The 18,023-nt window shown below is 40.4% G+C and overlaps 1 protein-coding gene across 1 annotated transcript; it reads right to left on the minus strand.

Annotated features, from left to right (window-relative positions):
* Positions 1-1,329: 1,329 nt before the first annotated feature.
* Positions 1,330-16,822, minus strand: LOC139544384 (isochorismatase domain-containing protein 1-like). Its single transcript, XM_071351416.1, has 5 exons — positions 16,521-16,822; positions 10,607-10,726; positions 8,576-8,779; positions 5,689-5,805; positions 1,330-5,276 (listed from the first exon to the last, which is right to left on the minus strand). The coding sequence occupies exons 1-5, from the start codon at positions 16,782-16,784 to the stop codon at positions 5,208-5,210; spliced, it is 774 nt and encodes a 257-aa protein (XP_071207517.1). The 5' UTR covers positions 16,785-16,822; the 3' UTR covers positions 1,330-5,207.
* Between the last annotated feature and the right edge of the window lie 1,201 nt (positions 16,823-18,023).

Here is an 18,023-nt window from a genome sequence, read left to right on the forward strand (position 1 = left end):
CTGTAGGGGTTACTGGAGGACTGGAGTTGGGAAACACTGCCCTACATGATGTGTACTGTAGGGGTTACTGGAGGACTGGAGTTGGGAAACACTGCCCTACATGATGTGTGCTGTAGGGGTTACTGGAGGACTGGAGTTGGGAAACACTGCCCTACATGATGTATACTGTAGGGGTTACTGGAGGACTGGAGTTGGGAAACACTGCCCTACATGATGTATACTGTAGGGGTTACTGGAGGACTGGAGTTGGGAAACACTGCCCTACATGATGTATACTGTAGGGGTTACTGGAGGACTGGAGTTGGGAAACACTGCCCTACATGATGTGTACTGTAGGGGTTACTGGAGGACTGGAGTTGTTTACACCTTATGCAGTGTTCTAAAAACATCAAATTAAGAAGTGCTGATCTGTCTTCTATGACCGTTCCGTTCTCTAATCTGTCTTCTATGACCGTTCCGTTCTCTAATCTGTCTTCTATGACCGTTCCGTTCTCTAATCTGTCTTCTATGACCGTTCCGTTCTCTAATCTGTCTTCTATGACCGTTCCGTTCTCTAATCTGTCTTCTATGACCGTTCCGTTCTCTAATCTGTCTTCTATGACCGTTCCGTTCTCTAATCTGTCTTCTATGACCGTTCCGTTCTCTAATCTGTCTTCTATGACCGTTCCGTTCTCTAATCTGTCTTCTATGACCGTTCCGTTCTCTAATCTGTCTTCTATGACCGTTCCGTTCTCTAATCTGTCTTCTATGACCGTTCCGTTCTCTAATCTGTCTTCTATGACCGTTCCGTTCTCTAATCTGTCTTCTATGACCGTTCCGTTCTCTAATCTGTCTTCTATGACCGTTCCGTTCTCTAATCTGTCTTCTATGACCGTTCCGTTCTCTAATCTGTCTTCTATGACCGTTCCGTTCTCTAATCTGGGTTGATGAAAGTGTATTGTCTGCATGTTTATCTGCGGTCTGTCTGCCACCTGTAATATTCAACCAATCAGTGAATAGGCTAGCCCATATCAAGACGCTTCGGTACAGATTGTCATACTTCAGACCACTTGGAAATTTTCTATAGTCCGAGTGCCAGTCTGTTTGTGCTGTCATGCCAAAACAATGACAGCAATGTTATTGGCAAGGGCACATTTGACCAGGCTAAATTTAGTTAACCATGTCTGATTCAATGAAGACTATCAAAATGAAAAAGAGATTAAATAGTTAGTGAGCCCTCAAATGATGTCATCCGTTTCTAAATAAATGTGCTAACCACAGTTCTACATTTTTTTTTTTAAATTAAAACGCATTACTAATAATCACAGTACAGGTAAAACCACACACTCGTCATTTTTTAAAACTTTTAATAATTCTTCCATGTCATATTCACAATGGCACAGACTATTCCCATAATCAGCTAGGCTACATATATGTTCTAAAACTGTTAATGAAGGCTTCAATGATGACAATGGAAAACACAAATACAGTATATCTACTGTTGGACCTCAATGGGTTAAAACTCCCTACGACAGCAGCTTGCAAGGTCCTCCCAGTGCACACAGTAAACGTACCCTGAGAGAATCACCACAACATGTGGTATAGCTAGTACCACTTAAAGCAGCTATAACGCTTTAGTACTTGTTGTAAGAAAGCATCAGTGTTGATTTAAAAGCCTGTAATACGTCTCTCTATTTATCATGTTTTCAACTGACTGAAATTTGAGATGATCATTATGAGGTAAGACTTTATCAGGGAGGGTCATACATGCCTATAACATGTTTTACAATGCATTATAAACCACATCGTAAGGCATTCAACATAACTGTCAGCGTTAAGTAGTGTTAATGAATAGCTTTTACACACAGACATTAACAGGACTGTCAGATCACTCTGACTATTTACTGTTGTAGCCCTAAGACCCTAGCTGTTAATGGATGTACAGGCATATCACAGGCAAATGTACAGGCATATTTTCCATTTTGGAAAGATGGGGTTCGGGTAAAAGCAAAGATGACAAATTACTATAATATGGAGTGATATTATTGCCACCAGAAATTGAATCTGAATTGAATCATATTGAATTTGTATAAGGAAATTGAATCTGGTGGCACTAGTATCACTATAAGTGTCTGAAGGAAAAGTTGAAAATGGTGGTCCATATAACTCTGAAATTTGCATTTGAAAGTGTTGATGTATCTGGCACACACACACACACACACAAATTAAATACTATCAAATTAAAATGATAAACAACAAATGCTGTTAAACACCATTTGACCAAATATTCAACATTTTAAATAATCAAAGTGAAATAAACGTGTTTGGCTGTCCAAACCAGAAAGTAAAACAAGCTGAAAATGTGATTTTCACACACTGTGCAAATTAACTTCATTGCAATCATTCACTGTGCTTAAATTATCTGAAAATTATATAATATAATCCTAACTAGATTAATCATAAGGGCTTGACCATCTCAATGAATTCAACATTTCTGACATTGTAAACTATAGTCTTCTTCACCAAAACATAGTTCAAATACCTGTAGAAATTAACAATATTTATACATAGAAAACTCTTAAAGGGCTGAATTCAGTCAAACCTGCCTTAGCCTCAAACCTGCCTTAGCCTCAAACCCGCCTTAGCCTCAAACCCGCCTTAGCCTCAAACCCGCCTTAGCCTCAAACCCGCCTTAGCCTCAAACCCGCCTTAGCCTCAAACCCGCCTTAGCCTCAAACCCGCCTTAGCCTCAAACCCGCCTTAGCCTCAAACCCGCCTTAGCCTCAAACCCGCCTTAGCCTCAAACCCGCCTTAGCCTCAAACCCGCCTTAGCCTCAAACCCGCCTTAGCCTCAAACCCGCCTTAGCCTCAAACCCGCCTTAGCCTCAAACCCGCCTTAGCCTCAAACCTGCCTTAGTAAATAGAGATACTGCATAAATGAGGCTAACTACCCAGATGCCTAATTACAAAGCTAGAAGCATCTACTTATAAGAGGTGGCTTGCTTGTTATTTTACTAGCCTGGTCCCAGACCCGTTGTCTCCTTCTATAGCCTGGTCCCAGACCCGTTGTCTCCTTCTATAGCCTGGTCCCAGATCTGTTGTCTCCTTCTATAGCCTGGTCCCAGACCTGTTGTCTCCTTCTATAGCCTGGTCCCAGACCTGTTTGTGCTCTTGCCAACTCCATCGCAAGTCAAATATGACAAGCATTGTCATGAAAATGGCTGACAAGGAGTTGGCATGATAGCGCCAATAGAATGGCCCTCGGGCTAGTATTTTACAGTTGCTCCAGAACCACGTTGTTATTTTATTGGAGGGGATAAGGCATGTTGATAAAGCATTAACACTGGTTTGACTGAATTGAACCCTTAATGGATCCCTGACAAGCTTCTCAGCTATCATTTTGACAGTAAATATAATCACTTTGCATCACATTCAGACCTGGGTTCAAATAGTATTTGTTTTCTTGAGCTGGTCTTACAATGGAACCGATTCATAAGTACAAGTAAGGAAATAAAGACTATTTTGGACCTGGGTCTGGTTACATTTCAGAGTAACACAAGATGGTAATGACTAACTGGCAAACTGTTGAAAACATGACATAATGCATGACGCCCTTAATAAACTAGTGCTGTGCCAGTGGACTGTGCCATCTCAACACAGTTACTGAAGGACACCTAACAAATGTACTTTTGCCAAACACACCTACTTTGGTTTAAATTATGAGCCTTAACTATATGTATAAAATATTTATTTAAAAAACAAAAACAGAATTACTACTATTTTTGTAGCAAAGCATATGGACCGTTTCTGATATTAAAAGTTCATATCTACGTTGGTTAGTGTAGTAGGTCAGAACGAAGAATTTTGGGTGACCAGAATGTGGTCACCAGTGCTTCAAACACACGACGCCTCTATTTAGTCTGCCATTCGTCTTTATTTCAAGGAGGAACTAGTGACACCCCATCAATTTGTAAGTCGCTCTGGATAATAGCATGGCATCAACTCATGACAACACAGCATGGTAGCAACACAACATGACAACAACATGGTAGCAGCACAAAACAGGGTACAAACATTATTGGGCACAGACAACAGCACAAAGGGCAAGAAGGTCGAGACATCAATAGATCACGCGAACCAGCCACAACTGTCAGTAAGAGTGTCCATGATTGAGTCTTTGAATGAAGAGATGTAGATAAAACTGTCCAGTTTGAGTGTTTGTTGCAGCTCGTTCCAGTCACTAGCTGCAGCGAACTGAAAAGACGAGCGACCCAGGGATGTGTGTGCTTTGAGGACCTTTAACAGAATGTGACTGGCAGAATGGGTGTTGTATGTGGAGGATGAGGGCTGCAGTAGATATCTCAGATAGGGGAGAGTGAACCCTCTTAGGCCTCACTCCCCCCTATCTGAGCTAAGAGGGTTTTATAAATAAGCATCAACCAGTGGGTCGTGTGACGGGTATACAGAGATGACCAGTTTACAGAGGAGTATAGAGTGCAGTGATGTGTCCTATAAAGAGCATAAGATATAAAGAGAAAGTGAGAGAGATGCAGAGAGAGAAAGCAGACAAACCCAATTTTGATAAACTCCCATATCTACTGAGTGAAATACCACAGTGTGATAAACTCTCATATCTACTGAGTGAAATACCACAGTGTGCCATCCCAGCTGCAAGATTTGTGACCTGTTGCCACAAGAAAAGGTCAAGCAGTGAAGAACAAACACCATTGTAAATACAACCCATATTTATGCTTATTTATTTTCCCTTTTGTACTTTAACCATTTGTACATCGTTACAACACTGTATATAGACATAATATGACATTTGTTATGTCTTTATTCTTTTGGAACTTCTGTGAGTGGAATGTTTACTGTTCATATTTATTGTTAATTTCACTTTTGTTTATTATCTACCTCACTTGCTTTGGCAATGTTAACATATGTTTCCCATGCCAATAAAGCCCCTTGAATTGAGAGAGAGAGATGCAGAGAGAGAGAGAAAGAGAGACGCAGAGAGAGAGAGAGAGACGCAGAGAGAGAGAGAGACGCAGAGAGAGAGAGAGACGCAGAGAGAGAGAGAGAGACGCAGAGAGAGAGAGAGACGCAGAGAGAGAGAGAGACGCAGAGAAAGAGAAGGCAAGTACCCACTAGCACATAGTAAGAGCTGAGTCTGACTAGACGTGTGTTAATAAATACCCTGCTGCTGTAAATTATGCAATAGGTTATTTTTAGGATGACTTTATTGTCCGTTTAGTACATGAACAATGGAAATGAGTATTTTGCATATCCCATTCTCCCTGGTAGACATACAGTACATACAGAAAGAGAGAGGTTGGGGTCAGAGCCAAAGTCAGTACAACGCCCCCAGATCAGTTTGAAGTGCCTTGCTCAAAGGCACAATGGCGGTAGGTAGAACATGGAATATTGATATACAGTGGGGCAAAAAAGTATTTAGTCAGCCACCAATTGTGCAAGTTCTCCCACTTAAAAAGATGAGAGGCCTGTAATTTTCATCATAGGTACACTTCAACTACGACAGACAAAATGAGGAAAAAAAATCCAGAAAAATCACATTGTAGGATTTTTAATGAATTTAAGTATTTATTTAAGTAATTTAAGTGGAAAATATTTCTAGTTAAATAAAAAGGTTAAATAAAAATAAATATGAAAATATACATTTAAATAAATACATGAAAATATGATACTTACGTCCAGTGCAAACATTCTGTCCATCATGCTACGGGATGAGGTGGAGTCTGCCACCATGTGCACCTCGAAACCCCTTGCTAGCAGGTCCAGGGCTGTCTGCTGGATGCACACATGGGTCTGAGACAGACAACACAGGAGGTCTGGGTTACTTATAGGAAGAGCTATGTTCATGACAAAATGGCTACTAATAAGGACATATCTTTGGTTATTAAGTGCATACGTTCTAATTGTACTGTACTGGGATTTCACCCTCTGCTGTCCAATCAACTGTACCACTAGACTACACCCCTAGATGGCGGCAACGTGTAAGACAGTCTCCCCCTATACAATTTGAGTACAAGTTTATTTGTCACGTGCACCGAATACAACAGTGAAATGTTTACTTACAGGCTCTAACCAATAGTGCAAAAAAGGTATTAGGTGAACAATAGGTAGGTAAAGAAATAAAACAGTGAAAAATAACAGTAGTGAGGCTATATACAGTAGAGGATATATACAGTAGCGAGGATATATACAGTAGCGAGGCTACATACAGACACCGGTTAGTCAGGCTTATTGAGGTAGTATGTACATGTAGATATGGTTAAAGTGACTATGCATATATGATGAACAGAGAGTAGCAGTAGCGTAAAAGAGGGGTTGGCGGGTGGTGGGTGGTGGGACACAATGCAGATAGCCCGGTTAGTCAATGTGCGGCAGCACTGGTTGGTCGGTCCAATTGAGGTAGTATGTACATGAATGTATAGTTAAAGTGACTATGCAAATATGATAAACAGAGAGTAGCAGCAGCGTAAAAGAGGGGTTGGGGGGGCACACAATGCAAATAGTTCTGGTAGCCATTTGATTACTAGGCTCCCACTAGGCTCCCAAAACCACTGTGTAAACCAGTGGTTTTTAACACTGGTGTGCCTTGAGGAACTCTCAGGAGTACTGCAAAACTTTTCCTAATCTTAGTATTATTATTCTTTTTTGTAACATTCACTTATAAACGTGACCTGTGGGATGCACCGGGAATCTGATTTGGGAGCCTAGTGGCGGTCAGATAAACCATTACATGTCACATGGTTACATCTGTGTGGTTGTTTCAAGTCCAGTGTGATCAGGCTGTTGTTACATTTGTATCATTTAAAGGGGATGTGCATTACGATCAAAGTCATTTGTATCATTTAAAGGGGTGTGCATTACGATCAAAGTCATTTGTAGCATTTAAAGGGGTGTGCATTACGAGCAAAGTAATTTGTATCATTTAAAGGGGTGTGCATTACGATCAAAGTAATTTGTATCATTTAAAGGGGTGTGCATTACGAGCAAAGTCATTTGTATCATTTAAAGGGGTGTGCATTACGAGCAAAGTCATTTGTATCATTTAAAGGGGTGTGCATTACGAGCAAAGTCATTTGTATCATTTAAAGGGTTGTGCATTACGAGCAAAGTCATTTGTATCATTTAAAGGGGTGTGCATTACGAGCAGTGTCATTTGTATCATTTAAAGGGGTGTGCATTACGAGCAGTGTCATTTGTATCATTTAAAGGGGTGTGCATTACGAGCAAAGTCATTTGTATCATTTAAAGGGTTGTGCATTACGAGCAGTGTCATTTGTATCATTTAAAGGGGTGTGCATTACGAGCAAAGTCATTTGTATCATTTTACTTTGCCTGTGAAAAACATTAGCACAGGCAAGTCTGATTAGGCTTAGCTGTAGCACAGCCTCTGCTACAGAAACAAAAGGAGCATGGCTTTGTGTCTATGGTTTGTATCTTTAGAATGTAGAAAACCACTCATCTCTAGCACCTCAAACCGTTCAAAACTAAAGACCTACTTTACCAGAGCTACATTTTTTTCTTGCTGCCGTGGATTTGCGGGACACTCTTAAATGGTTACACACAAATGCAACATGCAAAAATTTCAACAATTTCACTTACAGTGAAATAAAAATAAATAAAAAATGAAATAAAAAAATCTACTGAAATAAATTTATTTGGCCCTAATCTATGGTTTTCACATGACTGGGCAGGGGCGCAGCCATGGGTGGGCATATGTCCACACACTCGGGAGCCAGGCCCAGGTAATCAGAATGAGTTTTTCCCCTGGGCTGGCGTGCTTACACGTGGTCTGTGGTTGTGAGGACAGTTGGAAGTACTGCCAAATTCTCTAAAACGATCGTTTTCTAACGATAAACTTATGGTAGAGAAATCAACATTCAATTCTCTGGCAATAGCCCTGGTGGACATTTCTGCAGTCAGCATGCCAATTGCACGCTCCCTCAAAACTTGAGGCATCTGTGGCATTGTGTTGTGTAACAAAACTGCACATTTTAGAGTGGCCTTTTATTGTCCCCAGCACAAGGTGCACCTGTGTAATGACCATGCTGTTTAATCAGCTTCTTGATATGCCACACCTGTCAGGTGGATGGATTATCTTGGCAAAGGAGAAATGCTCACTAACAGGGATGTAAACACATTTGTGCACAAAATTTGAGAGAAATAAGCTTTTTGTGCATATGGAACATTTTTGGGGATCTTTTACTTCAGCTCTTGAAACATGGGACCAACACTTTACATGTTGCATTAATATTTTTGTTCAGTATATGAAAACGATCAAAATATTTCAAATTAACACTATTTAATCTTTTTTTTGATCAGATGGAGGTCATTACCACTAAATAATTTAAAATCGGGAAATGTTAGGTGTGCAGCCGAATGTTTTATCCCTTGCCACGGTTCAGAAAAGGTTGGGAACCATTGGTGTAAGCAATATGGTGGGAGCTCCATCTTTCTCTATTCCCTACAGCTATCACACCCTCTCATATCTCCACAAGTGCAAACGCCGTACAGTCTGGGAGTCGATTTGCAATTCAAGGACAGTCTCCCTCTCTCTGAACCTTACCTCCACCCCGAACAGTACCACGCTGCGGACCCCCGGCAGGTCGGCCAGGGCTGCCTCGGCCTCAGGCAGCACCATGGAGAACTTGGTCTTAGGGAACACCAGCCTGGCTCCAGTAAGGTCCATCTCCTGCACCGTGCTACCCAGGCCTTTGGGGTACTGCTCCGACACGATGACGGGAATCCCCAGGATACGAGCCCCCTGAAGCTACACAGTAGAGGGGATGGAAAGAGAGAGGGGAATATATAAATGTCATATACAGATGTAGGATCTTAATTTGAGCCAGTTTTCAACAGAAGGAAAATAATCCCACAGCAACAGGAAATGTAAATTATTATTATTATTATTATTATTATGGCTTTGCAATTCTGCCTAGAAGGCCAACATCCCGGAGTCGCCTCTTCACTGTTCACGTTGAGACTGGTGTTTTGCGGGTACTATTTAATGAAGCTGCCAGTTGAGGACCTGTGATGCGTCTGTTTCTCAAACTAGACACTAATGTACTTGTCCTCTTGCTCAGTTCTGCACCGGGGCCTCCCACTCCTCTTTCTATTCTGGTTAGGGCCAGTTTGCGCTGTTCTGTGAAGGGAGTAGTACACAGCATTGTACGAGATCTTCAGTTTCTTGGCAATTTCTCGCATGGAATAGTCTTCATTTCTCAGAACAAGAATAGACTGGCGAGTTTCAGAAAAAAGTTATTTGTTTCTGGACATTTTGAGCCTGTAATCAAACCCACAAATGCTGATGCTTCCGAGACTCAACTAGTCTAAAGAAGGTCAGTTTTATTGCTTCTTTAATCAGCACAACAGTTTTCAGCTGTGCTAACATAATTGCAAAAGGGTTTTCTAACGATCAATTAGCCTTTTAAAATGATAAACTTGGATTAGCTAACACAACGTGGCATTGGAACAGGAGTGATGGTTGCTGATAAGGGACCTCTGTACCCCTATGTAGATATTCCATAAAATAATCTGCCGTTTCCAGCTACAATAGTCATTTACAACATTAACAGTGTCTACACTGTATTTCTGATCAATTTGATGTTATTTTAATGGTAAAAAAATAAAAAATATTTCAAAAACAAGGACATTTCTAAGTGACCCTAAATTTTGAATGGTAGTGTATATTTACAGTATCAAAAGTGTGGACACACCTACTCATTCAAGGGTTTTACTTTATTTTTACTATTTTCTACATTGTAGAATAGTAGTGAAGACATAAAAACTATGAATTAACACATATGGAAGTAACCAAAAAAGTGTTAAAGAAATCAAAATATATTTTATATTCATCAAAGTAGCCACCCTTTGCCTTGACATCTTTGCACACTCTTGGCATTTTAAATTCTCTTATTGCTAACTAACGTTAGACACCTAGCTAGAATTCGTAACATATAGTATGTTTAGCAAATTTGTAACATATTGTGCGTTTTGCTAATGTTTAACATATAATACAAATTGTAATTCATAACATAGCCTATCATATGAAATGGTTGATGGACATCCACAAATGAATACATACCATACGAAATGTAATATATCATACTAAATGCATTGCCTTGGGGTTTACATACAGAATAATATGAAATGCTCTGAGACCAGGCTGCCGCCATACCAACCATTTTCAAGTCCATTTGCCCATTTTTCCATGCCTCTGATGTGCGGTAATGATAAATAATGGTCTAACTGCCTACAGTTTTCTTGACATTTATTTTCATTTTTGTGATAGGCTCACTATTTATTTTGTCAGGACATAGTGTGCAAAGCTGTCATCAAGGCAAAGGGTGGCTACTTTGAATAATCTCAAATATAAAATATATTTTGATTTGTTTAACACTTTTTTGGTTACTACATGATTCCATATGTGTTATTTCATAGTTTTGATGTCTTCACTATTATTCTACAATGTAGAAAATAGTAAAAATAAAGAGAAACCCTTGAATGAGTAGGTGTGTCCAAACGTTTGGCTGGTACTGTACATAAATATTGTTTAAATGTAAATTAACAAGGGTGTATGAAAAGGGGGTCAATTTACCAGTCTCTGTCCCACACTGATGATGTCACCGAAGTACTTGATAGCTGGGCGGAATCTTTCCTGCATGTCACAGCAGAAGAAAACCGTGGTGGCTGGGATCAGGTTCCCCAGTATTGTCACCTGCATATAAAACAATAGGATGATTTATGGTTTTGCCATCATAGTTTTATATTTAGTCTACATTATCAATGACTGAGCTTAGTTGACTGCTTTGTCTTTGAGGAGAAATAAGTATTTGTCGTAAAATTGACTGTGTGTCTTTCAGAGGAGTTGGGATAAAGTGGAAGACGGATTTCCATTGGAGCCTTGTGTAAAATTGGACAATAAAGGAATCTTAATCATAATATTTGATGTACTATGAAATATGGTATCTATAGTATAATAGAAATTATCAAATTGAACATTCTGGTTTGGTTCAGCTGTTGTATATTCAGTAGATTATAGCTTAATGCCAAGAAGAAAAATAATTAAATTAGCGACATGCTTGTAATCCTATCGTTGTAACAGCTCAGCCCAGTATTGCTCAGGCATTTCCCTTCATCTCTTTTTAATATCTCAATGGCGCGGCAGAGTATTCATTTAATGAACATATCTTTAATATCACTATTGCTATTATAATAAGGAAGGGAGAAATAGTATTGTGACATCACGACAAAGACATTTCTCAGGGTTGAGTGAATAGTTTGCCACTGTCTCTCTGTAATTTGGTTGTAATCGTACAATAAGATTTGAAACATCTAGTTCCAGTTCACCAGACACATTAAGCCCTGAACTAAAAAAACGCTTTTAATGGAGATTCACCATTGATCATGTTTTTTTTAGTCAAAAAGTCCTTAATTGGAACAATAACAAAGCATCCATGATATCAAACGTATCATTTTAACCATGTTTTGACGCTTATACAGTGTTTGTTTACAAATATTGGGAGTAAAACAAGCTTATATTTTGGGTTCTGATGGGGTACGACAGTTGAACTGACAACATGAGGCATTTCTAAGTTACATTCATAAATAATTATAGTGTATCATAATGTATTTATGACCATCTTTTAACAAACATTGGACAGTAAGACTTGCCAATGGTTCCTAAGATCTAGTCGCGATGCTGCCATCTCCGTCGGCGCCAAGTTCTGTCTGTGTACAATAACCATACTATTCTACTGTATCTTAGTCCGTTCCGCTCGGACATCGCTCGTCCATATGTATATAGTTATTTTTTTTCATTCCTACTTAGATTTGTGTGTATTTGGGTATATGTTGTGTAATTTGTTAGATATTACTGCACTGTCGGAGGTAGAAGCACAAGCATTTCGCTAAACCTGCAATAACATCTGCTAATCACGTGTACTGTATGTGACCAATACAATTTGATGGTTACAATAGGGGTTCAATTGATATACAAAAAAAAAACATTGGTGTAAAGTACTTCAAAGTACTACTTAAGTATGTTTTGGGGTATCTGTACTCCATTATTTATATTTCTAACACATTTTATTGAACTACATTCCTGAAGAAAATAATGTACTTTTTACTCCATACATTTTCCCTGACAGCCAAAAGTACTCGTAACATTTTGAATGCTTAGCAGAACAGGAAAATGGTCCAATTCACACAATTGTCAAGACAACATCCCTGGTCATCCCTACTGCCTCTGATCTGGAGGACTCACTAAACAGAGAACATCCCTGGTCATCCCTACTGCCTCTGATCTGCAGCCTCACTATACACACATGCTTCAGTTACTAAATTATGTCTGTGTCACACCCTGATCTGTTTCACCTGTCTTTGTGCTTGTCTCCACCCCTCTCCAGCTGTTGCCCATCTTCCCCATCATCCCGTGTATTTATACCCGTGTTCTCTGTTTGTCTGTTGCCAGTTCGTCTTGTCAAGCTTACCCACGTGTTTTCAGAGTTCCTGTTTTTCCTAGTCCTCCCGGTTTTGACCTCTTGCCTGCCCTGACACTAAGCCCGCCTGCCTGTCCCTGAGCCTGCCTGAATCTGACCTGACCTGATCTGACCTGAATCTGGGTCCTAACTGAAACCTGATAGTCTGAGTGTTGGTGTGTCCCTGGCTATCTATAAATAAATAAATACATTTTAATGTGTGGCATCTGGTTTGCTTAATAAAAGGAATTTGAAATGGTTTATACTTTAACATTTGATACTTAAGTATATTTAAAACCAAAAACTTTACTGGGCGACTTTCACTTGAGTCATTTTCTATCATCTTATCTTTACTTTTAGTCAAGTATGACAATGGGGTACTTTTTCCACCACTGTAAAAAACGGGTAGAGAGTTGCTTTGAAAACGGGTAGAGAGTTGCTTTGAAAACGGGTAGAGAGTTGCTTTGAAAACGGGTAGAGAGTTGCTTTGAAAACGGGTAGAGAGTTGCTTTGAAAACGGGTAGAGAGTTGCTTTGGAACGGGTAGAGAGTTGCTTTGAAAACGGGTAGAGAGTTGCTTTGAAAACGGGTAGAGAGTTGCTTTGGAACGGGTAGAGAGTTGCTTTGGAACGGGCAGAGAGTTGCTTTGGAACGGGCAGAGAGTTGCTTTGGAACGGGCAGAGAGTTGCTTTGGAACGGGCAGAGAGTTGCTTTGGAACGGGCAGAGCGTTGCTTTGGAACGGGCAGAGCGTTGCTTTGGAATGGGCAGAGAGTTGCTTTGGAACGGGCAGAGAGTTGCTTTGGAACGGGCAGAGCGTTGCTTTGGAACGGGCAGAGAGTTGCTTTGGAACGGGCAGAGAGTTGCTTTGGAACGGGCAGAGAGTTGCTTTGGAACGGGCAGAGAGTTGCTTTGAAACGGGTAGAGCGCTGCTTTGAAACGGGTAGAGTTGCTTTGAAACGTGCAGAGAGTTGCTTTGAAACGGGCAGAGAGTTGCTTTGAAACGGGTAGAGTGTTGCTTTGAAACAGGTATACCCACTTTTGTCATTCTATTTCTTTGTTACTAAAGGATCAATGGCATTGTCATCTCTAGTGGTGCCAGTGGTTCCTTTGGGGTTCCATTGACAGCTGCCATTGGAATCAGTGGAAAGCCTCCCAAGGATTACACGAGGGTCGTTCCTGAATGTTGGTAGCATTTGCGTCCCTTGCCTTCCCTTTGCAAACATAAATTTAAAAAAATTAAATTACAAATAGTTACACATCAAACATGTTTTTGTTCATATTGAACTCCCAATGGGCACACACTGGTTAAATCAACGTTGTTTTCTACTTCATTTCAATGAAATTACGTTGACCCAATGTGGAATAGACGTTGATTTGAAGTCTGTGCCCAGTGGGCTGTTTATACACTGCGTGCACAATTATTAGGCAAGTGAGTATTCTGATCTTATCGTTATTTCTATGTACATGTTCCAACTCCAAACAATATAAACTTGAATGCTTATTGGATTGAATCATTTTCAGGTGATATGTGTCTGTGTAATGAGGGAGGGTGTGGCGAAAGTCAATAACACCTTATATCAAGGTGTGCATAATTATTAGGCAGCTTCATTACCTCAGGTAAAATGGGCCAACTGACACTGAAAAGTCAACAGTTTTAAAATGCCTTTCAGACGGATGCAACACTCTTGAAATAGCTAAACTATTGAGGTGTGACAACCGGACAATCAAACGTTTTGTTGCGAATAGTCAACTGGGCCACAAAAAAAACGAATGGAGAAGAAAAGGCGCAAATTAACTGCAAAAGACTTGAGAAGAATTAAACGTCAAGCTACCAGGAACCCATTATCCTTCAGTGCCACCATATTCCAGAACTGCAACCTACCTGGACTGTCCAGGTGTCAAGTGCTCAGAGACATGGCCAAGGTCAAGAAGGCTGAAACACAACCACCACTGAATAAGATTCACAAGTTGAAGCGTCAAGATTGAAAAATCTATCTTCAGGTATTTCTTTGCCCTAAGGTTTTATGGAGAGTGACTCTTGATGGACCAGATGGATGGGCCCGTGGCTAGATCAGTAATGGACACAGGGGCACCACTTCGAGTCAGGCGCCAGCAAGGTGGAGGAGGTGGTACTGGTATAGGCTGCTATCACTAAGGATGAGGTAGTTGGACCTTTTCGTGGTTGAAGATGGACTGAAACTCAACTCCCAAACCTACTGCCAGTTTCTGGAACATTCTGTCTTCTATCAGTGGTACAGGAAGAAGTCCTCAGCATTCAAGAAGGCCATGATCTTTATGCAGGACAATGCTCCATCACCTGCATCCATGTACTCCACTGCTTGGCTAGCCAGCAAGGGCCTCAAAGATGCCCGAATAACGACCTGACCCCCCTTCCTCACCTGACTTAAATCCCATTGAGAACTTGTGGGCCCTTCTCAAACGTGAGATTTACAGTGAGGGGAGACAATACACCTCTTTGAACAGCATTTGGGAGGCTGTGGTTGCGTCTTCAGTGAAAGTTGATCGTGAACAGATCAAGAAACTGACTCCATGGACGGAAGACTCATGACAGTTATTGAAAAGGAGGGTGGCTATATTGGTCACTGAATATTTTTGAAAGGCCAACATTTTTATTTAATTGTCATTTTGTGTTACTTATTTGTTACACTTACTCTAAAAATTGAGAATAAACAAGTGAGTTTGGAGAAATTATTTTTGTAATTTAGTTCCCTAATAATTGTGCACACTAATAGTTGCCTAATAAATTGTGCACACTTATATATTCCTCTGAGAAAGACAAAACTCACTTTTCCTTTGTTAAACATTCAGGTTTGAGGTTCAATAACATTTTGGATTGACTGACGGCATTGTGATTGTTCAACAATAAAATGAATCCTGAGGAATACAATTTGCCTAATAATTGTGCATGCAGGGTATACGATCAAACATTATGCACGGTTTAAAGGACTTAGGGTAAGCAAATTGGCTTGTCCCAGTGGTGATGTGTAGCGACATGTTTTGAGGATTTAGAGATATCTTTCAATTGTTTGTAATGCTAGGAAGTGAAAAGTATTTAATATATTGTATAGACCAATGAAAACAAAGGCGAATATTAAAATACCACTCCCTCAGTTTCATGAACTTTGATGTTAGCGCCTTGAAAATCATTCATTACAAAGATATACAAGAACCTTACGTTTCTTCCCCCAGAATGCCATGCACAAACGCTACCGCAATTCAAGAACGACCCACATCCCATTTTTGTCAGTCACACTACAATTACAGCTTTGATGGTTTACAATGGCAACTTCTGCACGTCATTTTTAGGCAATATTGTTGGTGTTTGTAGCCCTACTACTCAAAAGCAAATATTATGCATTTTGTATGATTATTTAGCTCAGGCTACTACTGTATTAGTGATACACAAATACAAGATACATAGTGATAATGATACAAGTCTACGTTTGTTTTGGCCAGTTCACACTAAATAGGGTGTATTGGTAAAATAGCCTACTGTAGCCAAATAAAATTATTAATTTCCCTTATATAAAACTTTCTACATAAGTTACTGTATTAGTAGACTCCAAGACTTCGATTTTCACAGTAGAACAATTACGTTAAATAAATAATTACACCAAGTTGATAATTTCCATGCATCTCTCTTCACTGACACCTACTGTACAGTAAAGACTTTATAATTATGTAAACTAATTCAATATACATTTAATAAATATGAAACATGGCAACCTAAATTAAATACTGTAATGAATGTTGGATGATAGCTAGTATTTCTCTACCATTTTGGAACAAACATGTAGCCTACAAGAAATTGGGCATTTGTGACAGCGACCGTATTACTGACAAGTAGGCCAAGCTACAAAGTATTGCAGTGAACCGTTTTCAACTCAGTCTCTATGAAACCAATTCAATTTGTCAAAGTACTGTAAGTTAGTAGGTTTTGACTTTTTGGGCGATAATGTGCATCATTATATACAACATTTGCAATGAAGAAACTAAACGGTAGAATCTTACATCCGTTTCCAAAGGTACAAATCGTAGCTTGCATTTCTCAGATATGATGAATCCTTTCGGCAAATCAATGTACTGTGCCCACTCGTCCGAATACAATTGAATCATGAATTTACGACGGAGGTCAATCTGGCGTCCGTATAGTGACAAAAACTTTTGAATGAGCACTTCATATCCAGAACCAACAGGGACAGAGGACGGCCGCGAAAACGCCGAAAATGAAAGCAAAACAGGGACATGATTGTTGTTGCTGTGACCGTCCGCCATGATTCCAGGAGCTGTGTGTCGTGTGAATGCGTACAGAAGCGTGGGTCATTCATAGAGGGCGCAACTGTGCAGAAACTAGAAAAGCGATCGGTAGAACAGATAGGTCTGTATTGTATACCGGAAGCGTAGCCTAGTGTCAGGCCTATACATTCCATTTCTATCTGCGACGTTGTGTTATGTTGTACTCTGCGCTGAATATGGCTCAAACTTCTCAACCTTATACTATTGAGTTATCGAATGTTTTCCTTGAATTTTATTTTGTTTTCCTTCCTCAAAATTAGAGTTGAATTTGATCTGAATTTGCATGTGACATTGTTGTAGGCTCACAGTAATATCTAACCATTTCCCAAGAGGATAATTTTACTTAACACAATTCAGTGTATTTTTAATCCAACTCATTGACGGCTTGACAAGTTAAATCAGGTGTGCTTGTCCAGGGTTACAACAAAAATGTGTACTGTAGGGGTTACTGGAGGACTGGAGTTGGGAAACACTGCTCTACATGATGTGTGCTGTAGGGGTTACTGGAGGACTGGAGTTGGGAAACACTGCCCTACATAATGTGTACTGTAGGGGTTACTGGAGGACTGGAGTTGGGAAACACTGCCCTACATGATGTGTGCTGTAGGGGTTACTGGAGGACTGGAGTTGGGAAACACTGCCCTACATGATGTGTGCTGTAGGGGTTACTGGAGGACTGGAGTTGGGAAACACTGCCCTACATAATGTGTACTGTAGGGGTTACTGGAGGACTGGAGTTGGGAAACACTGCCCTACATGATGTGTGCTGTAGGGGTTACTGGAGGACTGGAGTTGGGAAACACTGCCCTACATGATGTGTACTGTAGGGGTTACTGGAGGACTGGAGTTGGGAAACACTGCCCTACATGATGTGTGCTGTAGGGGTTACTGGAGGACTGGAGTTGGGAAACACTGCCCTACATAATGTGTACTGTAGGGGTTACTGGAGGACTGGAGTTGGGAAACACTGCCCTACATGATGTGTACTGTAGGGGTTACTGGAGGACTGGAGTTGGGAAACACTGCCCTACATGATGTGTGCTGTAGGGGTTACTGGAGGACTGGAGTTGGGAAACACTGCCCTACATGATGTGTGCTGTAGGGGTTACTGGAGGACTGGAGTTGGGAAACACTGCCCTACATAATGTGTACTGTAGGGGTTACTGGAGGACTGGAGTTGGGAAACACTGCCCTACATGATGTGTGCTGTAGGGGTTA

Source organism: Salvelinus alpinus, chromosome 18 (genome assembly GCF_045679555.1).
Source record: "Salvelinus alpinus chromosome 18, SLU_Salpinus.1, whole genome shotgun sequence".
NCBI lineage: Eukaryota > Metazoa > Chordata > Actinopteri > Salmoniformes > Salmonidae > Salvelinus > Salvelinus alpinus.

What these genes read in the sequence shown, in the direction of transcription:
- LOC139544384 (XM_071351416.1), bottom strand. Translation starts at nt 16,784, where the DNA reads ATGGCGGACGGTCACAGCAACAACAATCATGTCCCTGTTTTGCTTTCA. An exon ending in TTGTACCTTTGGAAACGGAT is followed by an intron (nt 10,727 to 16,520) that starts GTAAGATTCTAC and finishes TTTTATATGCAG; the next exon opens with GTGACAATACTGGGGAACCT. An exon ending in TGGTACTGTTCGGGGTGGAG is followed by an intron (nt 5,806 to 8,575) that starts GTAAGGTTCAGA and finishes TGTCTGTCTCAG; the next exon opens with ACCCATGTGTGCATCCAGCA.